This window comes from Pogoniulus pusillus, chromosome 1 (assembly GCF_015220805.1).
Source record: "Pogoniulus pusillus isolate bPogPus1 chromosome 1, bPogPus1.pri, whole genome shotgun sequence".
Taxonomy (NCBI): domain Eukaryota; kingdom Metazoa; phylum Chordata; class Aves; order Piciformes; family Lybiidae; genus Pogoniulus; species Pogoniulus pusillus.
This window is the reverse complement of record NC_087264.1, coordinates 49,094,748-49,107,287: the sequence shown is the minus strand read 5'-3', so window position 1 is coordinate 49,107,287 and position 12,540 is coordinate 49,094,748. Positions and strand designations below refer to the sequence as shown.

General features: G+C 49.3%; 1 protein-coding gene across 3 annotated transcripts in view; it reads left to right on the top strand.

Annotated features, from left to right (window-relative positions):
* The first annotated feature begins 15 nt into the window (after positions 1 to 15).
* The window catches only part of TOGARAM1 (TOG array regulator of axonemal microtubules 1), a 52,701-nt gene continuing 40,176 nt past the window's right edge, over positions 16 to 12,540 (top strand). For 2 of the 3 annotated variants that reach the window (XM_064151841.1, XM_064151853.1), the window contains exons 1-4: positions 16 to 1,607; positions 7,239 to 7,386; positions 9,457 to 9,579; positions 12,056 to 12,337. In XM_064151841.1, the coding sequence (XP_064007911.1) occupies positions 150 to 1,607; positions 7,239 to 7,386; positions 9,457 to 9,579; positions 12,056 to 12,337 (2,011 nt within the window). In that variant the 5' untranslated portion in view covers positions 16 to 149. The remainder of the gene's footprint in view (positions 1,608 to 7,238; positions 7,387 to 9,456; positions 9,580 to 12,055; positions 12,338 to 12,540) is intronic. The other variant, XM_064151848.1, reaches the window with a different exon arrangement.

Genomic DNA, 12,540 nt, shown 5'->3' with positions numbered 1-12,540 from the left:
GAAGAGGGGGGCGGCGAGGCGTGCTCCGGTCATTCTTTCCCCCCGCCCTCGTTGCAACGGTAGATGCGGCGCAGGCGCCCTGCGCAGCGGCCCCTGGCAACGGCCCCTGGCGACGGCGGTGTTGTGGCGCTCGGCGTTGCCGGGGCCTGATGGCCGCCGCCTTCCCTCTGCTGCCGCCCGCCATGGAGGAGCCGGCGGGCCCCGAGCGTGGGCTGAGCCGGCTCCCGACGTGCCTCGGCCACGGGAGGGTGGTGGGCGAGGCTGATATCACTGTGGAGCTGCCTTGGGGGCCTCTGCATGGGAAGCGCCGCGGGCCCGGCCGCCCCCGCCGTCCTCCCGCCGCCGTTTCCCTGCGTGTCCCCATGCCCCCGCCCGCCGTCCGCCGGAGTCTAGGTGAGCTCTCCCGCGGCCTGGCTTGGCCCGTAGGGCAGCGGGAAGACAAGGAGGAGCTCGGTACCAAGCCGTTGCCACCCGCCGGCCCGCCGCGGAGGTTGGAGGACCGGGTGGTCGGAGAGGACACGGTATCGCTGCCCCCCTCCCTGCCCGGCAGCAGCGGCTTGAAGTTCGGGCTGTTGCCTCCGGAACTTCACGCTCGGCTGCTGGACCAGGAGGACTACAAGAACCGGACACAAGCCGTGGAGGAGTTGAAGAAGGTAGTTGGAGGTGCCAGCCAGTCTGCGGTAACCTCCATTCCTGACTCCAGCCTCTTGGGACTCATCAGCTTCCTGTACACCCTCCTCGATGATTCCAACTTCAAAGTGATGCTGGGGGCGTTGGAGGCGATTCATCTATTGGCACTGCGTCTGGGCGACCAGGTCCAGGCCTTCTTGGTGCCACTAGTGTCAGCTGCTGCTAAAGTCCTCGGGGACAACAAGGTGGCCATCAGGCAGGAGTACAACTGCCTGTTCCTGCGGCTGATGAAGGCAGCAGGTCCCCAGCAGGTGCTGGACTTGCTGCTGCAGAAGAAGTACCTGCAGCACAAGAACTCCAAAGTCCGTGAGGAGGTGATCAACGTCTGCATCGTGGCCCTCCTCACCTTCCCAAGTGAGGAGCTGGACTTGGGCAAGCTGGCGTTTGGCTTGGCTCCGGCACTGGTGGACAACAAACGCAGGGTCCGGCATGCTGCCATGGAAGCATTTGCTGTTCTGGCATCTTCCATGGGCCTGGGCAAAACCAGCCTTCTCTTCAAGGCTGTGGATGCTGTGGAGCTTGAGGACAATGGAGATGGAGTGATGCATGCAGTGCAGGCCAGGCTGGCCAGGAAGACCTTGCCAAAGCTGGTGGACCAAGGCTTTGTAGAGTATGCTGTGCCCTTGCCATCATCTGGCTGTAACAGGGCGTCCCGTTTGCCCCCTGGGGCAGATACAGACTGGCTGCTGATGGGCAGCAGGACTCAGAGCGCCCACAGTTACTGTGGCTATCACCCCAGAGATGATGGCCTGCAGAGCTCCAGCCCACATGGAGCCTGTAGTGACCATGGAGTGAGTCCAAGGAGAGTGTTGAGTGCAGGTAAAGGGAAAACCAAACTGCCTTGGGAAAAGGAGCACACTGGAGATGGAGAAGGTGGCCTGGGAGTCAAGATTCCTTGCACAAAGGGTGCGGAGCAGGTAGGTACTCGTTGCCCATGGGACTCCTTCCTTCTGAGGCATTTGGAGTCCCCATCCCTGGAGGTGTTTAAAAGCCTTGTAGATGTGGAGCGTGGGAATGTGGCTTAATGGTGGACTTGGTAGAGTCAATGGTTGGACTTTTGATGGTCTTGAATGCCTTTTCCAACCTTAAGAATTTTGTGTTCCCAGGGGAGAAGTGAAAGCTGTCAAAGGCTTGTTAAGTGATGTGTATTTATGGGATGTGGGTGATGCTACTGATAGTTTGTGTGCAGGGATCTCTGCACCTGCATGGATCTGGGGAGGCAAATCTGAGAACTCCTTTTGTCAGGTTTCTAACAGCAGCAGAAACTAGCAACTTCTGAAAAGTAAATACCTTGATGTATAATTTTTGTTAACTGGACTCTGTAGCATGGTATGAGGCTCAGTAAGCGCTGGGTCCTCCACTTGTGTCACAGCAGCCTTGTGAATGCACCATACTTGAGGCAGAGTGGCTGGAAACTTCCTGGGAGAAAAGGATCTGGGTGTGTTGATCATCAGCAGCTGAAGATAAGGCAGTAGTGTGCTTAGGTGGCCAAGAAGGCCATGAGCATCTTGGCCTGGATCAGCAGTAGTGTGGCCAGTAGGAGCAGGGCATCAATTGCTCTCCTTTATTGTGCATTGCAATGCTGCACCTCAGATGCTGGGTTCAGTTTTGGGCCCCTCACTCCAAGAAGGACTTTGAGGTGCTGGAGCAGGTCCAGAGAATAGCAGTGGAGCTGGTGAAAGGTCTGTAGAATAGCTCTGGTGAGGAACAGCTGAGGGAACTGGGATTGTTCAGCCTGGAGAAAAAGAGGATGAGAGGAGACCTAATTGCTCTCTACGTTCCCTCAAAGGAGGTTCGAGACAGGCGGGGGTTGGTCTCTTCTGCCAAGGAACAAGGGACAGGACAAGAGAAAATGGCCTTAAGATGCCTCAGGGGTGATGTAGGTTGGACATTAGAAGAAATGTCTTCACTGAACGTGTTCTGAAACACTTCAACAGGCCTGCCCAGGGAGGTGGTTGAATCCTCATCCCTGGAGGTGCTCAAAAGCCCTGGAAATGTGGTGCTGAGGGACATGGTTTGACTGGATAGAGTTAAAGAATGGTTGGACTGGATGATCTTAGAAGTCTTTTTTGACCTAAATGATTCTGTGATTCTTTGCCAGGGGGCAATCAGCAGTTGAAGTTGGGGGGGTGAATGGGGAGGATGTAGAAAGTAAGTATCTCCTCCTAACTATTCCATGCATAAAAATCAGGAAGTTGGCTGGTCCATGTCAATGTAAGAAATTAATGATTAATTCAGACATTCCTCTGGAGTGAATTTGCTTAAAAATTAACTTCTGTGGTCGTTCTGTAGCTGAAAGCATGCATGACATGAGCTTAATGTTTAAAGTTGGTGCTTGGTTTGGTTTTTCCCTCTTTTTTAACCAGTGTTTTTATGGTTGTGTCACCCAGGGATTGTCCAAGGCCAGGTCTAGACTTCACTGATCAGATAAGATGGGAAGTAAACCAGATGGAAGTTAATGTGTGCCTAAAATACAGTGTAGATAAAGCACATTTCCCACAGGGGTTTGCTTAAACAGAGTGACATGAAGTTGGGTTGTGGAGAAAAGAATTCTCTAACTTCTGAAGTCTTCTGGAATTGGTTTGTTGTTTGCTTTTTTAACCATCTGTGGGTGATCTCTCTACACTGGCAACGTGGAGCAACCTGCACCAGTTGAAGGTGTTCCATTGGCAGGAAAGTTAGAACTAAATGATCTTTAAGGCTCCTGTCATGGAGGGGTATTCTGCCACCTGCGCCGGTTGTGACGGAGGGGAGAGATTAATTGGTGCAAGATGATACTCTATAAAAGCATATATTTATTAACTTCAATATTCTGAACTCTCACCACCCCCAACCACTGAATATTAACATTAAATAGATTGTACACAGTCATGGAAACATTCTAGGGTTAATATCACACTATAACTTATTCATAACTAGCAAACATTCAAACTACAAACAGAGAGAGTTTTCCCCACGGCTTAATGCCGCTTGGGGTCTATATACTCTTTGCCCAGCACAGTGGGCTGAAAACTCTTTCTGCTCTATGGCAGAGGCAATAGATATTACAGAGGCATTAAAGCATTCACTTACAAATCTGATTAATTATCAATCACCCTCTGGGGCTACGTCGCAGCCTATGCCAGTGTCCAAACTTCGGGGGAGTCTTTGACTGTGGACTTTGAGGCTGGGATCCTCCCGGCTTCTGGGGAAATAGTCTCTGACCCTGTGCTGCTGGATTCTTCTGGATGCTCTCTCCAGGGATTCTTAGGCAGGACCTCAGGTGCAGAGGCAGGATGCCATGCTGTCTCAGCACGATGTAACACTGGCTGCATAGGCCAATTGCATGCAGACAATCCAGAGTCTGCTTCCTGGTAACTCAGCGGCAGTGGCGCACAGCAGGCAGTGATAGGCAGCAGGCGTGCAAGGTGTGCACAGCTGCTCAGGAGTCTGGGCTCTGTAGGTAAAGGCAGGCAATACAGGATCTGGTCCTGATTTCCCATTGGAATGGGCTGCCCAGGGAGGTGGTGGAGGCACCGTCCCTGGGGGTCTTCAAGAAAAGACTGGATGAGGCACTTAGTGCCATGGTCTAGTTGATTGGATAGAGCAGGGTGATAGGTTGGACTGGATGATCTTGGAGGTCTCTTCCAACCTGGTTGACTCTATGATTCTATGATAACTCACCACAGTGGCGTGCAAGTATGCACAGCTGACTGGGAGACAATAGGCTCCACATATATATAGGCAGGCTTAAGTGAGCTCTGCAAGTGAGTATGCAGGCAGGCAATCAATGCAGGGAGTCCGAGCATGTTGTTTAACTGTGTACCCCTATTTATTGAATGTGGGCCGAGATTAATGGCCCCTTTGGCCACTAGAATGACCAATCAGGTTGGCAGTCAGCCAAACCTTACCATAACAGACAACAGCTACAGGTCTGGACTTCCCAAATACAGGGATCACATGGGCTTACACCAGGCAGGCACAAGCTGAGCGTGTTGGGGCTTACACAACGTGTTTACAACAGGGGTCCTGGGCAGACCAGACTTTATGGCACCAGGTCTATTGTGCTCCTTTAATATGTTTACCCCTGGTGTGAGCAGAAAAACATGTCCAGGCAAGGCAAGGCATAAATAAGCCTATTTTCGAGCCTACAGACCCTTCACGACAGCTCCTTCCAACCAAACCATCCTGTGAATCCCTGAAACCCCTCAAACCATGACAAATGCTCCAGTGCCCTACCATCCCCAAAAGTAAAGAAGTTGTACTGCTCTAGTTGAAGTTTTTCCGTGGTAGGAGTTTGGTAGTGGAATCTTTAAGGTCCTTTCCAAGCCTAAACCATTCTGTGATAGCCAAAAGTGCTCTGCCATGCTCAAAGTAAAGAAGATCCTCTTCATATTTAGATGGCACTTGGCTGTGTTCAAGTTTGTGGCTGCTGGTATAGTTTTGTATCAAGGCTTTTCAAGTTTTTATTCTCTGCTTTCACCTTTTTATCCAGAAATATTTCAAATGAGAGTGTAATACCAATTAAAAAGTCCAACCTTGGCTTTCAGGAAGGAAGAAGTTATGTAAATTTTGAACTTTTTGGTGGATTTGCTTAAAATGGAACTACCTGAAGGGAGGCTGTAGCCAGGTGGGGTTGGTCTCTTCTGCCAGGCAACCAGCAACAGAAGAAGGGGACACAGTCTCAAGTTGTGTGTGAGTAGGTCTAGGCTGGATGTTAGGAGGAAGTTGTTGGCAGAGAGAGTGATTGGCATTGGAATGGGCTGCCCAGGGAGGTGGTGGAGTCACCATGCCTGGAGGTGTTGAAGCAAAGCCTGGCTGAGGCACTTAGTGCCATGGTCTGGTTGACTGGCTAGGGCTGGGTGCTAGGTTGGGCTGGATGAGCTTGGAGGTCTCTTCCAGCCTGCTTGATTCTATGATTCTATGAGGCTTTAACTCATTGTGTGGATGATTTTAGTAATCATAGAATCACAGAACCAGTCAGGGTTGAAAGGGACCACAAGGATCATCCAGTTCCAACCCCCCTGCCATGGGCAGGTATGCCTCACACTAGATCTCGCTGTCCAGAGCCTCATCCCAACCTGGCCTTAAATACCTCCAGGGATGAGGCTTCCACCACCTCCCTGGGCAACCCCATGCTGAACAACTTCTTCCTAACACCCAGTCTGAATTTACTCATTTCTAGCTTGGTTCCATTTCCCCTACTCCTATCCCTACCTGACAGCCTAAAAAAGTCCCTCCCCAGCTTTCTTATAGCCCCCTTAAGATAATATCTGCTGAAACCTCTAAGAGCAAAGAGGAATGTGGCTTTTTTTGTATGTAAAGGTGATTTTTTTGGTCATTTTTGTTGACCACAAAGCCCTTCCCAGGAGCAGGGAAGCTGTTTTCTCCAGCATCCCATGCCCACCTGGCTGTGTACCTTGGCTCTTGATGCCGAGGCATGCCTTTGGGAACTGAGGTTGGTTTAAAGCACTAGCTGGAAATACAGAGAAATGGCTGCTTCACTTTATTCCCTGCTGAGAGGAACCAGCTATGGATTATTTTATTGATTTTTAGGGAGGGGCAATCTCAGAGGGAGAGAATTAAGAGTTTGAGTTGTGAAGGTTGTTTTTAGGAGGATGCTCACTGACCATGTCTGGAGATTGAATTTCTCTTGACTTCTCTGTGTCTCGCTAACATCTTCTGAGTCCTCTTTTCTTGGAAGGGATCCAAAAGTTTTGATGACAGTTAAAGGGTTTTAGCTCTATGCCATAACCATAATCAAGGTATTAACCTTAGCAATCTATTGGCCATGTATTTTTAAGATGAAGTGTGACAAAGTATATGTTACAATGATTGAAAAAAAAAACATTCCTGAGCTCTACCAAGGCTGGTGCTAAACTGTATCCCTCAGTACCACATCTCTGTCTCTTTGAAGTACTTTGAGGGATGGGGATTCAACCACCTCCCTGGACAGCCTGTTCCAGCTTTTGAGAACCCTTTCAGTGAAGAACTTCTGATGTCCAACCTGAACCTCGCCTGGGCACCCTAAGGCCATCTCCTCTTGTTCTGTTTTTTTGTTCCTTGGAAGAAAATATCAACACACACCCCCCAAGCTCCAAGCTCCTTTCAGGGAGTTGTAGAGAGCAATGAGGTCTCCCCTCAGCCTGCTTTTCTCCAGGCTGAACAACCCCAGCTCCCTTAGCTGCTTCTCACCAGACCTGTTCTCCAGACCCTTCAGCAGCTTGGTTGGCCTTCTCTCGATTTGCTCTGGCACCTCAATGTCCTTCTTGGAGTGAAGGTCCAAAACTGAACGCATCATGTGAGGTATGGCCTCACCAGTGCCCAGTACAGGAGGACAATTGTTTTCCTGGTCCTGCTGGCTACACTATTGCTCATCCATAAGAAAAAAAGACACTTTAAAACATCTCAGCAGTGGTTTATGCAGCTCTATTGTGCAGAGAGAGAAGTCTGGGCTGTGGTGGGGTCTAGGTGACAAAGCTACGTGGGTAATTCTGCTCTTTGTACAGAGAGGATTGTTCACTCTTTTCACACACCTCAGTGTTCCTTTATTTTCCTTTTCCCTACAGTTCTCTACAGCCAATGATTTTCTCCATTCTCCCAAGCTAAGGCCCTCTCCAGGAGCTTCAGTCACATTTTGTAGCAGAAAAAGAACTTCAAGGAATTCATTGCAGAATACTCTAGATGTGAACTCTGAACAGTCCTCCCTTCCTGCTGGTGAGTATTAACACACAGAAGGTTTTGATCTGCTCTTTGCAAAAGAGATTTAGAAGAACCTCAGCTTAAAGTTGTGGCTTCATGAGCAAGATTTATCATTTCTTGATTCTGGATAATCAGCACTTTGCTTTTGTAGCTGTGAGGCTTTATCTGGATATCCCCAAACAGTCATCACATGTCAGTGAAGAGTCACAAGTATTATGCCATCAGACATGGATTGGTTAAGCAGCTTGTCTAAGAACATAAAGGCGTGTTTCCTAGTTTGGCTGCTAACAAGACAACACACATTTTGACCTTTCATTTTTTTGGCTCTGAGCAGTGCCTCGTGGATATATTTATATATGGAGTGGGTATATTTATATTTATTTATTTATTTAATTATATTGTAAATGTAAATTTGCATTACTTTAGAACTCGCGGTTAATACAGAGTAGAATTATCCCATAGATACATTGCCCTACAATAAGCAAGTTAAGTGTATTTTATAATTACTTCAAAAGCTCATTTTTACCTACTGGAAGGGCTAGGCCACACCTCGAGTACTGTGTCCAGTTCTGGGCCTCTCAATTCAAGAGAGATGTTGAGATGCTGGAAGGTGTCCAGAGAAGGGTGACAAAGCTGGTGAGAAGCCTGGAACACAAACCCTATGAGGAGAGGCTGAGGGAGCTGGGGGTGTGCAGCCTGCAGAAGAGGAGGCTCAGGGCAGACCTCATTGCTGTCTACAACTACCTGAAGGGAGGCTGTAGCCAGGTGGGGTTGGTCTCTTCTCCCAGGCAACCAGCAACAGAACAAGGGGACACAGTCTCAAGTTGTGCCAGGGGAGGTCTAGGCTGGATGTTAGGAGGAAGTTGTTGGCAGAGACAGTGATTGGCATTGGAATGGGCTGCCCAGGGAGGTGGTGGAGTCACCGTCCCTGGAGGTATCACAGTATCATCAGGGTTGGAAGAGACCTCACAGATCATCAAGTCCAACCCTTTACCACAGAGCTCAAGGCCAGACCATGGCACCAAGTGCCACGCCCAACCTTGCCTTGAACAGCCCCAGGGACGGCGACTCCACCACCTCCCCGGGCAGCCCATTCCAGTGTCCAATGACTCTCCCAGTGAAGAACTTTCTCCTTACCTCGAGCCTAAATCTCCCCTGGTGCAGCCTGAGGCTGTGTCCTCTTGTTCTGGTGCTGGCCACCTGAGAGAAGAGAGCAACCTCCTCCTGGCCACAACCACCCTTCAGGTAGTTGTAGACAGCAATAAGGTCTCCCCTGAGCCTCCTCTTCTCCAGGCTAACCAATCCCAGCTCCGTCAGCCTCTCCTCGTAGGGCTGTGCTCACATTCTGTGCTTCACAACCTCCCTGGATGTGTTCAAGGCCAGGTTGGATGAGTCCTTGAGGAACCTGTTCTAGTGGGAGGTGTCCCTGCCTATGGCAGGGGTTTGGAACTGGCTGAGCTTTGAGGTCCTTTCCAAACTAAGCCATTCCATGATTCTGTGATTCTATATGTAGCTCAGGTGGAATGGAAAGCTGGATGAAGAATGAGCTCTAGAGATTGTCTGAAAAAGTGCAAAATGCCATTTTTGTGCAAAGCAGGTCTGGGGGAGTTTGTAGCTGTAGTGCTTCACCTAATTCCTGCTCTGTGTGAACTCAGTGAGTTGTCAAAAGGCTTGTGAAGAAAACTGGGCAAGTCCAGACCTGATTTATTCTCTTGGCAGTGGGTTAAGCTCCCATTTTTCTTTGAGGAGGTCTGATGTGTGGTGTGCCAAGAGTACTCACTGTTGCACTGGGCAACATCAGTCTAAAGAAGCTCAACTCTCTTTGGGGATTTTATGGTGTTTTCTTTCCTTTCCAAGAGAGGCTCCTGCTGGGTTTTCCTTCTCCTCAGCTGGAAAAGTGCCCTGGAAGAGGGATCAGCCAATTTCCCAGATTGCATCTATGAACAGCTTTAGGAGGTTGCTTGGAAACTCTTAAAGCAGTTTTGGTTTGCACTGAAACTTAGACAAAGAGTTAATTGAAACATTATTGTATGGTTTTTATTGAATGTCATGTGTGATATCTTTCTCTTATTGTTCTTTTGCAAGGTGCTGCTGGCTCCCATCAGCCTCAAATTCCAGGGAAGTGTGGAACTCTTGGACACACACGTGGGAAGAGTGATAGTGTGGACTCAGATTTGCAGCTTTTAGGCTTAAATAACTCTCAGCAAGGTGGGTTCTACTTGGCTGCTACCTCAGCATGTGCTCCTCTGGAAAGGTCTCCTCATTTCTGAGCTGGATGGAGGGAGACCTGGGCATGCTGTGGAGATAGTTTAAGTGAGTGTGGAGCTTTTAATTCTCCAAACACTGTTTTGATTTGTAGTGGATGGTACTAAAAGCAACTTGATGTAGTTGGTGGTGTAATAATAAAGAGGACTAAAACCAACCTAAACTAGTTGCAGATCCCAGGATGTCAGGGGTTGGGAGGGAGCCAAAGAGCTCATTGAATCCAACCCCTCTTCCAGAGCAGGACTATATAATCCAGCTCAGGTCACACAGGAACACATCCAGACATGCCTGGAAAGGCTCCAGAGAAGGAGACTCCACAACCTCTCTGGGGAGCCTGTGCCAGTGCTCTGGGACCCTTCCAATCAAGAAGTTCCCCCTTGTGTTGAGCTGGAACCTCCTTCCATCTGTTTCTCCTTGTCCTTGCTGACTGCAGGAGGGTTGAGCAAGATGACCTTCCAAGGGTCCCTTCTAATTCAGTGTAATTTGTGATTCCATAAAGAAGTCAGATCTACACTTTGTAAAACTTATGTTGAGGGTTATAAGAGAGGAGGATCTGGGGCACAGTTAAAACAGTCTAAGTCCAAATTCTAGAATCACATAATTACTGTGTTTGGAAAAGACCAGCAAGATCATTGATCCAACCATTCTCTGTCTTTACCTAGTCTGGTGTTAAACCATGTCCCTCAGAACCACATCTCTGCCTCTTTGAAACCCCTCCAAGGTTGCGGATCCAACCACTTCCCTGGGCAGTCTGTTCCAGCCTTTGAGAACACTTTTAGTGAAGAAGCTTCTTCTGATGTCCAACCTAAACTTCCCTTGAGGCACTTTAAGGCCATTTTGTCTTGTCCTGTCCCTTGTTCCTTAGGAGAAGAGACCAACCCTCACCTGGCTTCAGCCTCCTTTTAGGGAGTTGTAGAGAGCAATGTTGTTTCTCCCCAGCCTCCTTTTCTCCAGCCTGAATAACCCCAGCTCCCTCAGCAACTCCTCACCAGACCTGCTCTGCAGACCCTTCACCAGCTGTGTTGTCCTTCTCTGGACACACTCCAGCACCTCCAGGTCCTTCTTGGAGTGAGAGGCCCAAAATTGAACACAATACTCAAATCTACACTGATTATTCCATTTTTTACCTTCTGGTTGCTGTTTGTTTGTTTGTTTTTTAAAGGAAGTAGAATTATAAGGTCTGTGCTTTATTTCTACTCCTGTGTTTCTGGGGTTGGAGAGTGTGTGGTGTGCTGTGCAGGCTTGGAGTTTGGAGCAGTAGAACCATGTTCAAGCAGCAGAACCATGTGTTCTCAACATGCTTCTGATCACAGAATCACAGAATGTCAGGGGCTGGAAGGGACCTCCAAAGCTCATCCAGTCCAGCCCCACTGCCAGAGCAGGATCTCCTAGAGCAGGTCACACAGGAACACTTCCAGGCAGGTTTGGAATATCTCCAGGGAGGGAGACTCCAGAACCCCCCTGGGCAGCGTCTTCCAGTGCTCTGTTACCCTCATAGGGAAAAAATTGCTCCTCATGTTTCCATGAAACTTCCTCTGCCTCAGCTTTCACCCATTGCCCCTTGTGCTGTCCCTGGGCATCACCCAGCAGAGCCTGGCTCCAGCCTCCTGGTGCTCACCTTTACATCTTGATAACCACTGATGAGGTCACCTCTCAGTCTCCTCTTCTCCCAGCAGCACAGCCCCAGCTCCCTCAGGCTTTCCTCCTAACAGAGATGTTCCATTCCCTTCAGCATCTTCATGGCTCTGTGCTGGACTCTCTTGAGCACTTCTATGTCACTCTTGAGCTGGAGGGCCCAGAACTTGACATAGTCTGCCCAGGGAGGTGGTGGAGTCACTGTCCCTGGAGGTGTTCAAGAAAAGCCTGGATGAGGCACTTAGTGCCATGGTCTGGTTGATTGGACAGGGCTGGGGGATAGGTTGGACTGGATGAGCTTGGAGGTCTCTTCCAACCTGCTTGATTCTATAATTCCATGTGGCCTCACCAGAGCAGAGTAGAGGGGCAGGAGAACCTCTCTTGACCTACTAACCATAGCCCTTCTAATCCACCCCAGAATGGCATTGGCCCTCCTGGCCACCAGACCACATAGCTGGCTCATGGGCAACCTCCCATCCACCAGGACCCCCAAAGCCTTTTCCCTTTTGCTGCCTTCTAACAGCTCAGTCCCCAGCCTATGCTGCTCCCTGGGGTTGTTCTTTCCCAGGTGCCAGACTCTCCCCTTGCCCTTGTTGAACTTCTGATGTTTTGAGGGGCTCCAAAATTGGCAGAATGAAATTAGCTGAGGTGCCTCTGAGTGAAATGGTAACCTCCTCTTTCTGGCTGTCTATTATACTTTCATTACAACTATTTTACTCTAATGATTGTTGTCAGAATGTCATTGAGGTGAATCACCACCAGTGCTCCTCTCTTCTTCACTCAGTTTGTACCAGCAAGACCCAGAGAAGTTTCTGCAATGAAGCACAGCACATGGTGGCCTTACAAGGTCCTAACTCAAGCCAGGGCACCTTCATTCTGCCCTCTTACCCTCTGTCATCACCTAGGAGCAGCCCCAAGCACCTCTCCTCTCCAGGTGACTCTCCAAAGACGTCACAAGATAATATCATGAACTTCTCAAACTCCTGGCCTCTTAAAAGCTTTGAAGGACTGCCCAAGCCAATTTCAAAGAAGCAGCTGCTCAGTCCAAAGCCAGGAGACAATACAGGTAGGAACAGAATCACAGTATCACAGTATCACCAAGGTTGGAAGAGACCTCATAGGATTTCAGGTCTGCATGTTGAGTGGCAACCAGCAGGGATCAGACAACCTTCAGTGGCAGGAAGGCAGGGAATTATGCAGTGCCCCAGCTGCAATTAGAGTCATGGAATTGTTGGAAGAGACCTTTAAACCATCCAGTCCAACCCTTAA